The sequence below is a fragment of the Pinus tabuliformis genome, chromosome 2_2 (assembly GCF_031772625.1).
Source record: "Pinus tabuliformis cultivar Carrire ecotype Pingquan chromosome 2_2, CPIR1, whole genome shotgun sequence".
In the NCBI taxonomy this organism is placed as follows: Eukaryota; Viridiplantae; Streptophyta; class Pinopsida; order Pinales; family Pinaceae; genus Pinus; species Pinus tabuliformis.
Window position 1 is genome coordinate 1,066,857,820 of NC_142300.1, and position 20,140 is coordinate 1,066,877,959.

Consider the following 20,140-nt stretch of genomic DNA (forward strand, 5'->3'; position numbering starts at 1 on the left):
TTGCTTACACATCATAGAATCAAGCACATGACTTCCACCCCCTACCATCCACAAGCCAATGGGCAGGTGGAGGTCACTAACAGAGCATTGGAAGGGATCCTGACCAAGGTAGTGAGCAACAACAGAAAAGACTGGGCAGACATATTAGTTGAGGCCACTTGGGCCTACAACACAACATGGAAGACCACCACAGGGTTCACACCCTATGAGCTGGTCTATGGGAAGAAGGCTTTGCTGTCAATAGAATTTGAATTCAATACCCTAATGATGGTAGCTCAGCTGGACCTAGACCTCAACCATGCACAGAAAGAAAGATTACTTTAGCTCAATGGATTGGATGAACACAAATTGTAGGCCCTTCTCCATACAGAGGTAGTTTAGCTTCAGAGGAAAATATGGCATGACAAAAATATCAAGGAGAAGCAATTCCAAGAGGGAGATTGGGCACTACTCTATGATTCAAGATACAAATATTTCAAAGGCAAGTTGAGGACAAGATGGTTGGGACCCTACACTGTGGAGAAATGCAATGACAATGGTTCAGTTCTAATCAGAACCATTGATGATGAATCCATCCCCATGCTTGTCAATGGACATTGGTTGAAAGTCTACAAGAAACCCCTCTCCAAGCAAGAGTTCATTGAAGATTTGAATAAGATAGTGATGGTAGTGGAGTAGTCTTAGCCTCCACTTCACCCACTCACTGAAGAAAAAGAAAAAGAGAAATTAAAAAATAAGGACTCAAGTGAAAACCTCCATGAGGCGCTTGAGTCCCATCATTGGGTTGAAAACCTCTTCTGAGGCGGCCCAATGATATAAAAAAGAGAAAAAGAATAAGATCCTTGGGTGAAAACCTCCCTTGGAGGCTGTTGGTCGGATAAATCGATCTTGCGGATAAGGCCAATCTCCCTAGTATCAGAAGATAGTCTAGCAATAAATTAACAAACAAACTTATCTTTCTCTAGACATATGCAATTTATAAGTAAATACTACAAAGGTGTTAAGATCCTACCTTAGATCCAATGCTTGTTTGTAGTAGTCATCCTTCAATCGTTCGAAAGAGTTAACCTCCAGTCGTTCGAAAGAGTTAAACTTTAAAGACCTGTAATCACAAACAAGAAAACATTAAATAGCACTTGCATAGCAAATATCATAAATCATGTCGATTATGGTGATCAAGTAATCCATAAAATAAACCATGAATCAACAACTTATTGAGAAAAACAAATTTATTTGTATTAGCTTTGAAGTAGAAGAACCTTACAACCTTTTCAGCCTTGATGTTGAACAAGCTCTTCCTAGGGTCTGAAACAGGAACTTCCTTTACTTTGACAAGCCTTGCACTCTTCCAAATGAGAACTTAGAGGTATGTAATCTTTCCTCATAAAAACTCAACTAAAGAAGATTAAGTTCCAGTAGCATTTCACCTCAAAAATATTCAGCTTCTAACCTCCCCAGTAACTAGCCCAATGCTTCTTTTTATAGTGCAGAGGAGGAGGTTACAGGTCCACCTATGAAGGGATAGAATCCTCCTTCAAGGGATAAGCTTCTCACATCAAGGGGTTAGCTCCTGTTATCACTGAAAATTCTGTTGCCAAATTTTTTTAGCCTAGCTTAAAGACAGGGTGTTTTCGCAGCTCATGAATTCTTTTTTAGCAGTTTCGCAACGCTACCTGTTTAGGTGGTTTCGTAGCGTGCTACGAAATTGGGGATATTTAATGTGTGTTCAAATGGCTACAATCCACCTAAACCTTGTATGCCGGTGGAGTCCTGGTGAGTTTGAGATTTACAGAGATTCATGGTGTGGCAAATCCTTCAAATGGTTCGTAGTGCATGCATTAAGCATCAAATTCTTTTACAAGTTTTTTTTTGTTCACGGTATTATTTTAATGAAATACCTCAAGTTACTTACCATGTTATCATGATTCAACCTCAGGAGATGTTTACTGTGAGCAACAGTTCTTTGTCAGAATTTGGTGTTCTGGGTTTTGAATTGGGTTATTCAATGGAGAATCCCAATTCATTGGTCTTGTGGGAAGTTCAGATTGGTAATTTTGCAAATGGCGCCCAAGTCATTTTTTATCAGCTCATAAGCAGTGGGGAATCAAAATGGCTTCGCCAATCTGGACTTGTTGTTTTGCTTCCTCATGGATATGATGGCCAGGGTCCAGAGCATTCTAGTGCAAGATTAGAGCGGCTTCTCCAGATGAGTGATGACAATCCTTTTGTGGTTCCTGAGATGGATCCTACATTACGCACCCAAATTCAGCAGTGTAACTGGCAAATTGTAAAGGTGACAACTCCTGCCAACTATTTTCATGCTCTTTGTCGCCAGATAAATCGGGATTTCCGTAAACCTTTGATTGTCATGTCTCCAAAGAATCTTCTTCGGCACAAGGACTGCAAATCAAATCTGTCTGAATTTGATGACATGCAAGGTCATCCCGAATTCGACAAGCAGGGAACCCGATTTAAATGTCTCATTAAGGATCAGAATGATCACTCTGACCTAGAAGAGGGCATCAAGCGTTTGATACTCTGTTCTGGAAAGATCTATTACGAGCTGGATGAGGAAAGACAGAGACTTCAAAGGAAAGATGTCGCTATTTGTCGGGTTGAGCAACTATGCCCATTCCCATATGATCTGGTCCAACGGGAGTTGAATCGATATTCAAATGCAGAGATTGTTTGGTGCCAGGAAGAGCCTATGAACATTTTGGCACAATCGTAAAATTCTGGGGCAAGTAAATCCACGAAATCAAGGAGATAGCATCCGGGCAGTTGGCGGTGTTGCTGCAATTCTTGCACTTGCGCATCCAGCAAAATAAAAGGCTCATTCTCCGCATCTTTTCTGTTGCTGCTGTGGGTGAAATGGACAAACTCCAAGAAAAAGTTTTTAGAAAGCAGAGAGACACGTAGCCCAAACAGAGAAGGATTTGACACCTAGCTGTATCATTGGACCGCCTGGATGCTCGAGCATGTGTTTTCGAGATTTGCAAGATGTGATCAATAGATGAATCAACTTAGATCTCTTCGACTCCATCTTCATTCAACATAAGCTCGAGCTCATCATGTCGGCCCGCAGAAGAACTCTGTTAAAGGTTGTCATCCTTGGCAATAGCAGGGTTGGTAAAACCTCGCTGATGAATCAATATGTAAATAAGAAATTCAGTATGAGGATAGATTGTTCACGTTGCAGATATGGGATACCGCTGGTCAGGAAGGATTTCAGAGCTTTGGTGCTGCCTTTTACCGTGGTGCCGATTGCTAAGTTCTTGGTTTACGATGTTAATGTGCTAAAATCATTTGATAACCTAAATAATTGGCGCGATGAATTTCTAATTCAGGCAAGCCATTCTGATCCGGAGAATTTTCCATTTTTTGTGCTTGGAAATGAAATTTACGTGGATGGTGGAAACAACAGAGTGGTCTCTGAGAAAAAGGTCAGGGCATGGTGTGCTTCTAAAGGCAACATTCCCTACTTTGAAACTTCTGCAAAAGAAGGCTTTAATGTTGAAGAACCCGAAGAGGAAATATATCTTCCGGACACAATTGATGTCAATGTTGGGAGCTTTCGCAACTATAAACCATTGGTACTTCCAGGTTTATTACCTTAACATTCCTTTCCCATCAAAAAAGCACTCTCAAAAGAGTACCATGGAAGTCTGAGAAAGGCGGGGTCAATATTTTGGAGTTTTTTTACTATCCCGTGAGGAGCCTGGTTTTTGAAGGGGGTAATACTGTTAAGGATCTCTCCAACACCATTGGCAGCGCTTGTATCTGTCTTCAAGATAACAACATATCATATAATTTTCTCATTGCAAATTGTGGCAAAAAGGTTTTTTTTTTTTGTTTCCTCAGTGCTATGCAGAAAAAACAGGCTTTGGAAGAAGTTGACCAAGAGATATTAGACAATCGAGTTAATCCCGCTGTGTGGGAAATTAGTAGACACATCGCTTTGAAGCAGAAGCAGGACTTTAACCGGGTTTCTGAGGATTATGCATGAAAATTACTCGCTGAAGTCTTTTTATCAGAAGAAAGATTTAAAGAAGTTAAAGATAATATTTTGGAAGCAGCAACTGCAAACACAGAGATGCATGTGATTCAGTTCTGAAAGCTGTCGGTTTGAGGGGAGTGATGACATTGATTTGCCATCTTTTTCTTGATGAAACTTAAATCATTTCATTCCATTTTTGCCAGATGATATCAGATGCAGATTTACTGAGGACGATGATGGATTGGCAGGAGTATTTATTCTGAAAAGAGATGTAGCTTTCTGTCAAGTTGCTTATCTGAGGACAGTCCATAAAGCTATGAGTTTCAGAATAAAAAAAAATTAGAGGAATAAATGGTTGTAATGAAACAAAAAGATAGAACCTTGATGGCAACAGCAGCTATTAAATTTTGTGAGGAGTTTAGAAGAAGACTGTGTTTTTTAAATCACACAGCAGTTTCGTAGCGCGCTACGAAACTGCTGTAGGTGATGTTTTCAATGCAGAATAAACAGTTTGACCGGGAATGTTAGAAGAGAGACACCTGTACATCAATACAGCCTACAGCTCATCTGGAGACATGGTGTTTGGTAGCAGCGTTCCGTACTTTGAGTTATTAAAGATTTGGGAACATGCTGCTACATTTTCGGAGGATGGTAGGAGACAGGGACCTTAAAAATAGGTGTTTTGATCCTAATGATAAATGATCCATCAGCACCTTCAGGTATCCAAAGTCAGCGTTCCTTGCATCTGTAGCTCAATCATCCTGAGCCTAACCAACAAAAGACAGCTGTCAAAAATCAAGAAAGGAATCAGGCATACGAGGAGATGAAGTTAGAGTTTTAGTGTGATTAGGACTCTTTGTATTTACAGCACAATACCTTATGTATTTAATAAGTTTGTTTAAAAATAGATAAGGTTAGTTAATGATAGATCATCGAGCTCCCCTCATGCAGGAGGAGGAGACTCAAGGTAGTTTGAGTTTTGTTTTCCTATATATAGGAGAAACTCTAATGTAAGTGGGGTTGGAGATTTATGAAAAAACAGAGTTTTTATATCAGCTTATGTAAAAGACTTTTGACAGTAATAGAAAGATTACTTTTTCTTCCCAAGATTCATCTTGTGTTCAATGCTCAGAATATATGTGGTTTTGTCTTTATCCTTTCTGTTTTACAGCTCAATAGACATGCAATCACTCTGAATTCACCTAGTGCTCAGACTTCCTGTGTATGTTTATGAGTTGAGGTTCTTTTTTAGAAATGTTCTGAGTGTTTAAACATTATATGCCTTGGCTTCCATGATTGAGTAGTTAATAGTTTACTGCAGAGGTGTTTGACTCCATGAGCCCAATGGAAGAAGTGTTATTTTGTTGTTCCAACCAGCTTATTTTCATGTACTGTTTGAAGAGTTAGCCATCTTTTCTTGTTATTAATTCATATCAAAAAATCTGTGACAGAGCCCTCTCTGACTAAGGAGGCTAAGCCTTAGTCTAAAGCCTGGTTTGAAATAGTTGCATGAGATCTTGCTAAGTAGCAGCCCTTAGTACACGATTTTGTGATAACATTTTGGTGCGTCTGCCGGGAGTCTGAAGATTACTCATTCCCGAAATTATGAAGCTGAACTTCTGAAGGTAGCAGGAGCTCAGAAGGTTTTCAAGGCTGCAAATCTACCTTGGCGACTCCATTGTTGAAGAATTCGAAATTCATAGTTTCATGGTGACTCCACTGGAGTTATGAAGGAACCAGAAGCTACCATTCTTAGTTCAAGGTATGCATGCATAGATTTTTCAGGAATTCATGGTTTCCCAAATCATTTTCCCAAGGATGCATATTTTCTAAAGAATGGTCCAAAATTCAACGGTGAAGATTTGAGTTTAACCTTGAAGCATATATCAGATTTTTGTGAATTTGCACAGCTTCTTAGAGTTAAACATGAGGATGTTTGCATTATGTTATTCTATGATTCACTTCAAGGGAAATGCAAACAGTGGGTTGAAAGCTTTCCTGTCAAATCCATTAAGTCATTTCAAGACTTTTGGCTTATGTTTTTGGAGGAATGGATAGATAGGTCAGAGGAGGTGGCAAACTCTCCCTCAGTTGAAGGTTTCAAACAATGGAATAATGATCATAGTAAAGAAGAAACAAATGAATCTTTTTCTTTGTCCTTGTCCTCATATCTAAAATCCTTTGACTGCAAGGCAGAGGATAGGATGAGATTTTTGGATGAATTTGCTGAGGACCTTGAAAAAGAAATTGAAGGTTTAGAAGGTCAAATTCAGGCATATAGTTTTCATAATCATGATCATTATTTTCAAAAGGTTTCTATGGTAGAACACAAGGAGAGAATGTTGGTTCCTTTCTCTTTCACGATTGAGGAACTGAACATTGTCGTTGAAGATCAGTTGGCACAACCTGAAAGTTACAAGAATCATCATCAAGCTGATCATGTATTCTGGGATCCTATAGCTGATTACATGGAAGAGTTTCACTCTCCAGTGTTTCAGTTTTCCTATAAAGATCAGAGACAATTTCAGTGGCAGCGGTCATCACACTATCATATTGGCTCTGAACTCCGATGCAGTCAGAGACAATTTCAGTGGCAGCGGTCATCACACTATCATATTGGCTCTGAACTCCGATGCAGTCAAAGAAATCAAATATCAGATGAGACAAATGATTGGCTGCATTGGAAATTTCATATTGATTGAGCTGAGGGAAGTTTGAATTGTTAGGGTAGGTAGGTATAGGTAAATGCAAATAAGCTCAAGGTTAACTGAGCATTTTTCAGTAGATGTAGCTTTCTTTCTCCTACAGTCATGCTTGTCAAGCAAATTTCTGTTTGTCATAAATGGATAAGGCACTGGACCTGCGAGTTCTTAGTGTACCACAAGGGCACACTATCCCAAGTGGAGCCACTGTTATCACTGAAAATTCTGTTGCCAAAATTTTTTAGCCTAGCTTAAAGACAGGGTGTTTTCGCAGCTCATGAATTCTTTTTTAGCAGTTTCGCAGCGCTACCTGTTTCGGTGGTTTCGTAGCGTGCTACGAAATTGGGGATATTTAATGTGTGTTCAAATGGCTACAATCCACCTAAACCTTGTATGCCGGTGGAGTCCTGGTGAGATTGAGATTTACAGAGATTCATGGTGTGGCAAATCCTTCAGATGGTTCGTAGTGCATGCATTAAGCATCAAATTCTTTTACAAGTTTTTTTTGGTTCACAGTATTAATTTAATGAAATACCTCAAGTTACTTACCATGTTATCATGATTCAACCTGAGGAGATGTTTACTGTGAGCAACAGTTCTTTGTCAGAATTTGGTGTTCTGGGTTTTGAATTGGGTTATTCAATGGAGAATCCCAATTCATTGGTCCTGTGGGAAGTTCAGATTGGTAATTTTGCAAATGGCGCCCAAGTCATTTTTGATTAGCTCATAAGCAGTGGGGAATCAAAATGGCTTCGCCAATCTGGACTTGTTGTTTTGCTTCCTCATGGATATGATGGCCAGGGTCCAGAGCATTCTAGTGCAAGATTAGAGCGACTTCTCCAGATGAGTGATGACAATCCTTTTGTGGTTCCTGAGATGGATCCTACATTACACACCCAAATTCAGCAGTGTAACTGGCAAATTGTAAAGGTGACAACTCCTGCCAACTATTTTCATGCTCTTTGTTGCCAGATAAATCGGGATTTCCGTAAACCTTTGATTGTCATGTCTCCAAAGAATCTTCTTCGGCACAAGGACTGCAAATCAAATCTGTCTGAATTTGATGACATGCAAGGTCATCCCGAATTCGACAAGCAGGGAACCCGATTTAAATGTCTCATTAAGGATCAGAATGATCACTCTGACCTAGAAGAGGGCATCAAGCGTTTGATACTTTGTTCTGGAAAGATCTATTACGAGCTGGATGAGGAAAGACAGAGACTTCAAAGGAAAGATGTCGCTATTTGTCGGGTTGAGCAACTATGCCCATTCCCATATGATCTGGTCCAACGGGAGTTGAATCGATATTCAAATGTGGAGATTGTTTGGTGCCAGGAAGAGCCTATGAACATTTTGGCACAATCGTAAAATTATGGGGCAAGTAAATCCACGAAATCAAGGAGATAGCATCCGGGCAGTTGGCGGTGTTGCTGCAATTCTTGCACTTGCGCATCCAGCAAAATAAAAGGCTCATTCTCCGCATATTTTCTGTTGCTGCTGTGGGTGAAATGGACAAACTCCAAGAAAAAGTTTTTAGAAAGCAGAGAGACACGTAGCCCAAACAGAGAAGGATTTGACACCTAGCTGTATCATTGGACCGCCTGGATGCTCGAGCATGTGTTTTCGAGATTTGCAAGATGTGATCAATAGATGAATCAGCTTAGATCTCTTCGACTCCATCTTCATTCAACATAAGCTCGAGCTCATCATGTCGGCCCGCAGAAGAACTCTGTTAAAGGTTGTCATCCTTGGCAATAGCAGGGTTGGTAAAACCTCGCTGATGAATCAATATGTAAATAAGAAATTCAGTATGAGGATAGATTGTTCACGTTGCAGATATGGGATACCGTTGGTCAGGAAGGATTTCAGAGCTTTGGTGCTGCCTTCTACCGTGGTGCCGATTGCTAAGTTCTTGGTTTACGATGTTAATGTGCTAAAATCATTTGATAACCTAAATAATTGGCGCGATGAATTTCTAATTCAGGCAAGCCATTCTGATCTGGAGAATTTTCCATTTGTTGTGCTTGGAAATGAAATTTACGTGGATGGTGGAAACAGCAGAGTGGTCTCTGAGAAAAAGGTCAGGGCATGGTGTGCTTCTAAAGGCAACATTCCCTACTTTGAAACTTCTGCAAAAGAAGGCTTTAATGTTGAAGAACCCGAAGAGGAAATATATCTTCCGGACACAATTGATGTCAATGCTGGGAGCTTTCGCAACTATAAACCATCGGCACTTCCAGGTTTATTACCTTAACATTCCTTTCCCATCAAAAAAGCACTCTCAAAAGAGTACCATGGAAGTCTGAGAAAGGCGGGGTCAATATTTTGGAGCTTCTCGACTATCCTGTGAGGAGCCTGGTTTTTGAAGGGGGTAATACTGTTAAGGATCTCTCCAACACCATTGGCAGCGCTTGTATCTGTCTTCAAGATAACAACATATCGTATAATTTTCTCATTGCAAATTGTGGCAAAAAGGTTTTTTTTTTTTTTGTTTCCTCAGTGCCATGCAGAAAAAACAGGCTTTGGAAGAAGTTGACCAAGAGATATTAGACAATCGAGTTAATCCCGCTGTGTGGGAAATTAGTGGACACATCGCTTTGAAGCAGAAGCAGGACTTTAACCGGGTTTCTGAGGATTATGCATGAAAATTACTCGCTGAAGTCTTTTTATCAGAAGAAAGATTTAAAGAAGTTAAAGATAATATTTTGGAAGCAGCAACTGCAAACACAGAGATGCATGTGATTCAGTTCTGAAAGCTGTCGGTTTAAGGGGAGTGATGACATTGATTTGCCATCTTTTTCTTGATGAAACTTAAATCATTTCATTTCATTTTTGCCAGATGATATCAGATGCAGATTTACTGAGGATAATGATGGATTGGCAGGAGTATTTATTCTGAGAAGAGATGTAGCTTTCTGTCAAGTTGCTTATCTGAAGACAGTCCATGAAGCTATGAGTTTCAGAATAAAAAATTTAGAGGGATAACTGGTTGCAATGAAACAAAAAGATAGAACCTTGATGGCAACAGCAACTATTAAATTTTGTGAGGAATTTAAAAGAAGACTGTGTTTTTTAAATCACACAGCAGTTTCGTAGCGCGCTACGAAACTGCTGTAGGTGATGTTTTCAATGCAGAATAAACAGTTTGACCGGGAATGTTAGAAGAGAGACACCTGTACATCAATACAGCCTACAGCTCATCTGGAGACATGGTGTTTGGTAGCAGTGTTCCATACTTTGAGTTATTAAATATTTGGGAACATGCTGCTACATTTTCGGAGGATGGTAGGAGACAGGGACCTTAAAAATAGGTGTTTTGATCCTAATGATAAATGATCCATCAGCACCTTCAGGTATCCAAAGTCAGCGTTCCTTGCATCTGTAGCTCAATCATCCTGAGCCTAACCAACAAAAGACAGCTGTCAAAAATCAAGAAAGGAATCAGGCATACGAGGAGATGAAGTTAGAGTTTTAGTGTGATTAGGACTCTTTGTATTTGCAGCACAATACCTTATGTATTTAATAAGTTTGTTTAAAAATAGATAAGGTTAGTTAATGATAGATCATCGAGCTCCCCTCATGCAGGAGGAGGAGACTCAAGGTAGTTTGAGTTTTGTTTTCCTATATATAGGAGAAACTCTAATGTAAGTGGGGTTGGAGATTTATGAAAAAACAGAGTTTTTATATCAGCTTATGTAAAAGACTTTTGACAGTAATAGAAAGATTACTTTTTCTTCCCAAGATTCATCTTGTGTTCAATGCTCAGAATATATGTGGTTTTGTCTTTATCCTTTCTGTTTTACAGCTCAATAGACATGCAATCACTCTGAATTCACCTAGTGCTCAGACTTCCTGTGTATGTTTATGAGTTGAGGTTCTTTTTGAGAAATGTTCAGAGTGTTTAAACATTATATGCCTTGGCTTCCATGATTGAGTAGTTAATAGTTTACTGCAGAGGTGTTTGACTCCATGAGCCCAATGGAAGAAGTGTTATTTTGTTGTTCCAACCAGCTTATTTTCATGTACTGTTTGAAGAGTTAGCCATCTTTTCTTGTTATTAATTCATATCAAAAAATCTGTGAGAGAGCCCTCTCTGACTAAGGAGGCTAAGCCTTAGTCTAAAGCCTGGTTTGAAATAGTTGCATGAGATCTTGCTAAGTAGCAGCCCTTAGTACACGATTTTGTGATAACAGCTCCTTCAGGTATGGGATGCATGAACCTTAAGAGAGCGAACTCGCTACCTCAATATTCCTTCCAGAAGTTTCTAGAAATGACTGAAAGTGAGTTTTTAGAATGTACTCGCGCCTTTTTAACTTTTACAGGGGTCTGCACCCATAACATAGAGACAGAGCAGTCAAGTGCGCAGGATACATGACCATTAGGTGCGGGACCACAGGGAATGCAAAGAGAAAGTGCGCAACCAGAGTTTTAGAGACTTTTGAGGGCTTTCTCTTATTTTCAAGGCTTGATATGAGGAACTGAGGCTTAAGACTTGCAGAGGGGGAAAGTATGAGTAGTAATGAACTCACATAGATAGCATAATGTCAAGGTGACAATTTTTAGTGCAATAGAGGCGCCTAGGGCAGGCAATTAGGGTGAAAACCTCCCTGAGGCGCCCTAGTTGTTTTCAAAAGAAAAAAGAGAAAAAGGGAAAAAGAAAAATGAATTTTCATTTACATTGCAGGTTTGCAGGAGGACTACAGGAAGTAAAAGAAGGTGTTAAAGGAACCTTGACATCCACACCAACACCTATCCTATCTTCTCCACACTTTTCTCCATCATTTTTGGCATTTCTTTCACCCCATTGTGCTTCTTTTTCAAAAACTATGTTTTCTACAGGAGGCTTTGTGTTTTCTACAAGAGGCTCCTGTAAGAATTACAAAGAGCCAGAAATGGATATAAAAGGCAGTTTGAGGGACAGGGAAGCTTCATGAATAACCTTCCTACAATCTTCAAACCTCCTTGCCATCATTTCCAAGCCTGCATCACAACCCCAAGCATCATTATTCTTCTTGTCCAAGAAAAAAAAAAAAAACAGTTTTTTAGAAAAAGAAAAACAAAAACAAAAACAAAACAAAACAAAACAAAAAACAAAAAATAAGAGAGGAAGCAGCGCCATCCACCTCACCTAAAGCCTACCTACTACCTCTCCATCTCTATCTACACTTCTAGCATCATCCTCAAAGCTACAAGCACAGAAAGAAGTTGAAGTTTCACGGGGAGAAGCAGCTACAGGAGCTCCTGTAGCAGTTGATCCCATTAAAATCTAGCACCAACAGCAAGAGAGTGCAAACATGAAGGTTGAGAAGAAACCTAAAGCTCAGATCCAGCCAGAGAAGAATCTGCACAAGACACAGCCACACATCAGCAAGTAGACAACATGCATCAAAAGAAATAAAGGCATGCAGTAGAGAGAGAGTCACAGTACTTCATAGCAAATACATTCGGATCACTGGTAAGTAACTAACTTGCTCCTCTGTTTGCATTTGTGTAATTAGAAGTCATGTAGAAGCAACGAGATGGTTGAGGTTGAACGAGGGAAAGGTGGCCAGTTAACTTGGCCACCTTCATCTAGTTGACTCCACTCATCCGAGATGTCACCCACACGTGCGCACAGTCAACTCAAGAAAGATGTCAAGGACAGGTAGTGGAGGAAGTGTGAACTCTGATGCAATCATGAGAGATGATTATGAGGAGAGGCCATGATGACAAGGCAGGTGGGGACCAACAGTCTGAATATAGCCAACGTATACTTTGCCAGCTCACCCCCCATCACCGGAAATATCCATAAAGGGTAATAAGTACTCCTCCCTGAGCATTCTCACCACCTTTTCCTTCATTCTCTCTTCATAATTCAGCTATAGCAGTCTCCTTGTGCCCCCACAGCCTCGTAACCATTGTCCTCCATCGATCTCTCCCATATCCCTTCTCTCAGTGTTTTCTACAAGAGCATCTATACGAATTCTACAGGAGGGACAACAGGCTTCTACAAGAGGGGTAGTGAGTTGTTTTGAAGGGAGAAAACACGGGTTTTAGCATGATTTCCAGTCTGAGGAGGTAGGTTTCATGCATGCCCCCTATTGAATATCAACATATGCAAGAAGTGGTTTCAATTTGAGGAGGAAATAAAGTCTGTAGGAGAGGAGAAAAAATAAAAATAAAATAAAATATATATATCTATATATATATATATATATATATCTGTTTTTTTTTTTTAAACATAGTCTCCTCTGTTTCTCTATTTTTCTCAAAATTTGTTGTCTCCATCTCCACATTTGGTTTCAAAAAAAAAAGGTATAAACAAAATGACAGGAGGGTTTATGAGAAAGGAGCCCACTAACTCCACGAGGCTCCATGCACATCCCCAAGTAGTGGACATATTCACAAGAGCAAATTGGATGAACTTTTTTGAGAAATTTTGAGGGTTTGATGAGGAGATTGCCCAAGAATTTGCCCACTCTTTGGTCCCTCACACAAGAACACATGCCACTGCCACCTTTAGAGGTCTTTCCATGGAGATAACCTTTAGATTTATCAGTAGGGTCACTACCCTTCCTCTTGGGCTGCCTTGGAGTAAGGAGGAGAAACCAGTTGGCCAGGCTACCAAGAAAAACTTTTTCCAAAACAATGAAACCCCTGTAAAGGATAAAAATGGCATTATAAGGGCTAGCATACCATACCCTTGGGATGAGGTTAGCTATCAAATAATCAAATACATTTCCTGTGAGGGGAGGTACAGCATTGTCTATGGTTATCACTTTAGAATCCTCCATGAATTAAGGTATGGCATGGACACTCCAGCACCTCAGAAGCTCAGCATCCCCTACTTCTTCCTGTAGTCCCTCATTGACTCCAACACTAAGGTCTAAGCAGGAAATTCAGAGCAGCTAGCGCACCATGGGTTAATCAAAATCCTATTGGAAGAAGCCCTCCATACATTTACACTCCCTATAGCACGGGAAGTCTTCCGAAACATGATAGCTGAGGATGACATAAAGGCCCTAACCTATGATGTCAGTCCTACTGGCAGTGAAGAGGAAGAGCAGCAAGAGGGAGAAGGTGAATCCACTGGTGACTCAACAGAACAAGGAAGGAAGGAGGAAGGAACTGAAATAGAGGAGGAGAAAGCTGAATAAATAGAGTAGGAAGAAATAGAGCAAAAAGAGATAGAAAAAGAGACAAAAGGAGGAGAAAAAGAGGCAGAACAAGGAGAAGGGTCCCCTGAGACTCTGGAAAGGGAGGCAGTAGCTGCCCTCACTGCCCTCAGTACACCAATCAAGCCAAAGCAAAAGAGGAAAAGGCAGTCCTCCATGTATTTCAGGGCTAGGAAGAGCACAAGAATCAAAACATGCAAACCTCAGCCCTCTTCAAAAATGTCAATTACAATTGAAGATACACCCTCTGCCAAAGGGAAAGATCCCCTTCCAAGACACCTATCACATATGAAAGGGGGACTCCTAGATCTTCCACATGGAAAGAGAAGGTAGTACTACAGGAGGCTCAGACAGTTCTACAGGAGACACTGTCAAAACTACAGGAGACCCAACAGCTTGAGAAAAGGATAGAAGAACAACCACAGAGGAAGGAGGAAGCAACAGAGCTACAAGAACCTGATCCCCAGCCTAGTCTTGCCTCCTATTACAACCTACTTGAGGGAGGAAGGATAATCCCACAAAAATTTGCAATTCCACTATTCTTTGAATTAGAGAAAGAAAGAATAAGAACACATAGGTGGATGAAAATAGCCAAATCCAAAGGAGTTGAGGATATTGGCCATATGGAAAACAAACTCAGAGAAATGGGCAGAGAGTTGAGTGCTCTCAGAGACAGGGAAGCAATTAGAAGAAGCCACCTTGAAACTAAAAATGAATTGTTAAGGAGGCAGCTGCAAGAGAAAGAGACTTAGCTGGCATGCATGGCCAGCTTATCCATGGAGGCATTGCAATGTAGAACACCAGCAAAATCCTATGGCCTATATCTCAAGGACCAATGGTTACAATTCCAGATAAAGACTCTGGCACAAAGAGGCACAATGCCCTTCCAAGATTACAAGTAGTTTATGGATCTGTGTGACCAAAGCACATCAGAGGATAAGGCAAAGATGGTAGAATTCTACCTACATAACATGGCCCTCACAGACATGAATGTGTGGGACCCCAATGCCAGGCTAGGGGACATGCAACTAATGGCCATGGCCTCATGGATGAACCATGAAGAGTTGAGGGTAGCAGAAATAAAAAGATTGATGATAAAAGAGCAGAATGAGCCATTAATGATAAGAGCTGAGCCATCAGATCCCATGGCACTCATCAGCACACACAACCTGCTTGCCAATAATCCTCAAATTGCCCCTAGATATATAAATGATCAGGCACAAGCCATTGCACACTTTGAGGATATGCAAAGGCTACTTGGGGATGACTATGTGCATGCATGCATGAGGAGATGGAACACCTTACCACACAGTTTGCGATCAAGGAATATCATTCCCCCATGAGGCTGAAGGAGGCATTAAGAAGGGTGCCAATGTACAAGCGCTCCATGCAAAGGCTGAAGGTCAACTGGATTGGCCTCAAACTGAGTCCCCCACTGTTGTTAGGCATGTTGGAAGGTAGAAGAGAAGAAGAAGAGGAGGAGCAGTGGAAAGAGATAGAAAGGAAGGCAGGATTCTATGACAAATAAGAGCAGACCACATCAGAAGCCTGGTATGCTAGGGAGGCCTCCAGGGCCATAAAAGATGAGGAGATGGACTAAGTTGCTCAGAGGATGAGAAACACCTTCAGTAGGGGGGTAATGATGAGCCTCATAAATGGGTAATTATATGGGCTCATTTTACCTCCTATCATAGTCAAATCAACCATTCTCCTAGCTTATTGTATGATTTTTTTATTATATTTATGCTTATGGAGTGAGTTGAGTTAGTTATGATGCCATGTGGTCTAACATGTGTTTAATGCAGATTATTATTGAATTTCAAGGTCGAAGTCAAGGATACAGTGGACAAATGGCAGCAATAACTCGAAGTGGACGAAGGAGAGGACTTATAGGAGGGAACCCCCCTCATTTATTACTCCTGAATTCGAATTCCCCTTCATTCAGCTCGGAGTACAAGCAGTCGAACCATGCACTAGAAGGCAGTCGAGCAAGTGGAGGATGACTGATGATTATCTCGAGTTTTGGGAGCCAAGCCTCCCTGATTTTAAGGAAGCTGTTGGTAGCTTCACTTGTATAAGTAGAGAGACCTAAGGCCTCACTAGGGTCAGATTTTTGTTGGATTTTTGCTTATGTAAACTCTTCTCCAACTTCGAGCTTATTATTTTGAGACAGTTTCATGTAATCTTGTTATTGTTTTGATAATAAAGATGGAATCCTTTTTGAGCTAGCACTGAGTTACCTCAGAGGGCTGAAGCTCTTGGGTTAGGGCCCAATCCAAGCAGCCAAGCTCCTCTTTACTTGTATTTGTATGTTTTATTTTAGTTTGTAGATTAGGTTGTTGTTAGATGTATTTCTTTTATGGTTAAGAATAGGTTGTTTTTGATGATTCAGTAGCTTGCTTCCATTTGTGCTTTCTATAGAAGGTTAAGCAGTGATAAAGAGAAGATTCAAAAGGCTAGCAATAATGCCTTGGCCTCTCTTCCTCCCTTTGGGACCATGATTTGAGGCAAAGACCCTCTTGTTGCCCCAAAAACATAGATTTTCCTCCTTCATAGGACTTCTAGTGTTTGCAGCGTTTAGTAGGTTAATAGTCCAGCTTTGCTTTTCTTTAGATCTTCTTCATCATGCTCATTTCTTTATTTTCAATAGTCTTCTTTCATGCTTTCCTTTCTTGCAACATTTCTCAGCATTTCCTTTCATAGATCATAGTTTAGACCATTCTTATGCAAAACTCTGTTTTTCTAGATGCACTCATTTCATTGCTTAATTGATCTTATTGGTTGACTGTCAGTTCTAGCAGTAGGCCAACTTATCAGCCATCCCACCCTCCATCTAATCCATGCCCTACAGTTCGCCCAAATCTCACCTCAATTCTGCCTTAGTTTCCTGCATTTTCCATAGAATTTCTTCCTCTCTCCTTGAGCAAACCCAATCATCTTCCTCTCTCCTAATGATTCTTAGTAGACCCTAGGCACCCTAACACCTCATTCCAACCTTCATCCACCTTTTCCACCCACTCTCACACCCTCAAAATAGAGAAAACTGCTCTCGGCCTCCTCTTGTAGGCCTCCTGTAGTGGCCCTATTTTCCTCCTGTAGATTTTCCTGTAGGCTTTCTTTTGAAGACCGAGTATGGGAAAAGCCTCCAAAAGGCAACTTGAGACCTCCTAGGACCCATCCACACCATCCTACATCCTCTCAAGTCACAAAACCACCCTCCAATGCCACCTATTCGCTACCACATTCGCACACAATAAATTATATGCATGTCAAATTCACATAAGAATACATAAAACTCCAAAAAGATGTTTTTTGCTTATTTACTTCTAGAAATAGCTTAGTTAGATGTTGTTTACTTCCTTGAATAGGTAATGGCATTCCTTTCATGGTTTTCCTAGCGCTTTCTGTAAAACTAGAATTGGTTGATTAATTAGGGTTTACTAGGTTTGCTTTACATTTCAGTATTTCTCCTTTTTGCAATTAGAGTAGCATCTGTAGAGTAATCTTTCTCCCCTTTCATCACATATAGAGCTTCTTCTGGAATCCATAGAAGTTGGGTTGAGCTCCTAGTGATCTTGCGCTGACTGACCAAGTGACAACCTGTAGTAAGAACTAGTACTTGTGCATACAACACCGACGCTTCCAAGTTTGTTGCGAACTACCGGGTTGATAAGAGTAAAGTAGGCAACCCAGGAGTTGCAGCATTATTGTTGCAATATTGGTGCTCACAACTGTCCAACAGGACAATCAGACACGGTAGTCACCCATGGACCGACTCCCCTCAAACGCAGAGGCCACTGACCTTACTTGCTCAGCTAACTGAGGAAATTACGCAGACAGGCCGGACAGACACCAAGTGCCCGTCCCTGTCTCCCTCAGAAAATTGCGTAGTTTTCCTAGTCAGTCATCCCGATAGTCGAATGATTGTTCATCTCAGAAATTGAGTAGTGTTCATGAGCAGACATTCTACTGCCCATCAGTCAGCTCAACTCAGAAATTGCATACAGATGATCAGCAGGCCAACCTCTTGGCCTCAGTGCAGTTTCCCTTGCCAGCAACCCCTAGCAGCAGACTGCCAATTCCCTCTGGGAATTGCGTAGTTTCTGCTGCCAGTGTCTCTAGCAGCCAACTGGCAGTTCCCTCTAGGAATTGCATAGTTTTGGCTCCCATTGATCCCAGCAGCCAACTACTAATTCCCTCTGGGAATTGCGCAGTTTTGGCTGCCATTCTCCTGGGCAGTTCCCCAAAAAAGTTGTGCAATCCCTGCCCGCTAACCCTTCATGCATCTCAGCCCACTCCTCTGGAAAATTTTGCAAATCTGGCTGTCCAGCCTCCATTGCCCGTTCGTTCCAAAAAATGCACAGAGCATACCTGCCTTGCCTTCCTGCAGCCCGAACTGTCCCTCCAAAAATTTGCACAATTTTGTCTCCAAACCGAGCCAGACCTCACAGAGAGTCACTGTCAACTCAGATTGCCCGTCTTCATCACTTAGTGACTTGAGCAATTTTCATCAATGGTGCCCGGAGCCATCTTCCCACTTCACAACCTTGCTACCTCTCCCAATCACCTGCATCCGAAATGATCATGTGTCATGGTAGACTAGGAGGTTTTGGACTTGATATCGTCTCGTCATGAGCTACTGCAGGTACAAGTACACCAACAAACATGGAAAGATGACAAAAGGGATGAATCAAGGGAGCACATGTAGAAGGACAGGTTCACCAATGGATGAAAAAATGATGCATGCAAAATGGACGAACGCGATGAACATGCACCTTCCCAAACAGATGAGCATGTCAAGCCTTCCAACATGCATGCAAGTAACAACATGTTAAAGCTTCATCAAGCGCACCAAGGACCATCTAAGACTCCAAACGTTGTAGCTCGACATGCACTCCAGCAGCAGCACAACTATACCAGCACTATCATGTCAACTCATGTTGAGTCATTTCATGAGTCATGTCACCCACATCTCCACTATGGGCTTGTTGTCAATCAATGTGATGTAACGTGGAAGTCCAAGAGATCCACTTGTTGAACAAAGAGTCATGTAAGTCAAAAAGTCATGGAAGTCAAACGGTCATGAGGGCAGTCAAATAGCCATAAGGGTCAGTTTCACCCCTTGGCTACAAATACCCCCTCATTTGTACATGACAGGACTTTTCAGCTCCTCCCACATAGCCAAGAGAGTCTGTAGTCTTTTCTTTGAGGAGTAAGTAGTGGTTCCAACGCTCCGCACTCGAGGTTAGTGATGTATGGTGTAACGATGTGTCTTGGAACTTTCGCTTAATTCAGAAGCCTACTAACAGGCCAACATGTTTTCACACATGTATTGTATCTGTTGTAAGACTGATCTTTAACACTTGTAATGCATGTTGCTTTAACCTGTGTTCTACATATGAATTGTTTCATTTGTTGTAATGCATAATCTATTAATGGAAATGTGTTGTATATGTTGTTAATGATGTCTCACCCGTGTAGACTGCTCTCCCGGACATCAGATAGACCTTTCACATGAAGCTTGCTGTAACAACCGTTGCACTTGTTCGGATTGATCCGTTGAGTGTTGTACATGTTATCTTACCTTGTATGTTGTGACTGCTGCATCCATGTGGACTGCTCCTCCGAAAGCTGTGCATGTCCTGTTGTGTTGTGTGTTCCTAGCAATGTTGGGACTGCTCCCAATCGACTTGGAACTCACTCTCACCCTCTCCCTTGACAGTGAAAGAACCATTGACACAAGTGACACTTACACTCACCAGGCACACGAACCTCACTTCTCAAAGACAAAGCAAACCACTCTCCTATGCTGACAAGCAAGAGTTGAGGCAGATCTTTAAGATAATGGCAACTGGGCCATCGTACCGGATGGGACTCCTACACCAAATGGTGTGAGGTCTAGTTGGGACTTCATACTGGGGAGATCCCTTGATGTTGGCGGGTCCAGCACCGTCAACATTTTGGCGCTAGAAGGAGGGCCAGATGACAAGCTGAGTCCTCACATCTGTTTTGAATCTCTACATATCTATCATGACTAACTACCGAGTTGCTCTTCCAGAGTGTATGTCTTATGGAAACGATTTCATCATCTTGGAAAAGTTCTCAGATAACTTGTCTCATAAAACATTTGATGGTGGAGGCTATGTAGCCTTGGTTAGGCATGCAGTTGGCGTTGTAGGCTCATGCGAAAGACATGGATTCTTTGAAGAATACATGAGTTGTGCGTTGTTCATCTACACACTTCGAGGGAACCCCATGCACTGGTGTGCCACGCTGCTAGAAAAATC

General features: G+C 41.2%; 1 protein-coding gene and 3 pseudogenes across 1 annotated transcript; all 4 read left to right on the forward strand.

The window, feature by feature from the left end:
• Positions 1-1,921: 1,921 nt before the first annotated feature.
• LOC149197072 (uncharacterized) lies at positions 1,922-2,731 on the forward strand (annotated as a pseudogene).
• A 340-nt stretch (positions 2,732-3,071) lies between these two features.
• Positions 3,072-4,006, forward strand: LOC149197073 (ras-related protein Rab7 pseudogene; annotated as a pseudogene).
• Positions 4,007-7,257: 3,251 nt separating this feature from the next.
• On the forward strand, positions 7,258-8,067 carry LOC149197074 (uncharacterized). The gene is made up of 2 exons (XM_089408546.1): positions 7,258-7,407; positions 7,501-8,067. The coding sequence occupies exons 1-2, from the start codon at positions 7,258-7,260 to the stop codon at positions 8,065-8,067; spliced, it is 717 nt and encodes a 238-aa protein (XP_089264672.1).
• A 286-nt stretch (positions 8,068-8,353) lies between these two features.
• LOC149197075 (ras-related protein Rab7 pseudogene) lies at positions 8,354-8,953 on the forward strand (annotated as a pseudogene).
• The last annotated feature ends 11,187 nt before the right edge of the window (positions 8,954-20,140 follow it).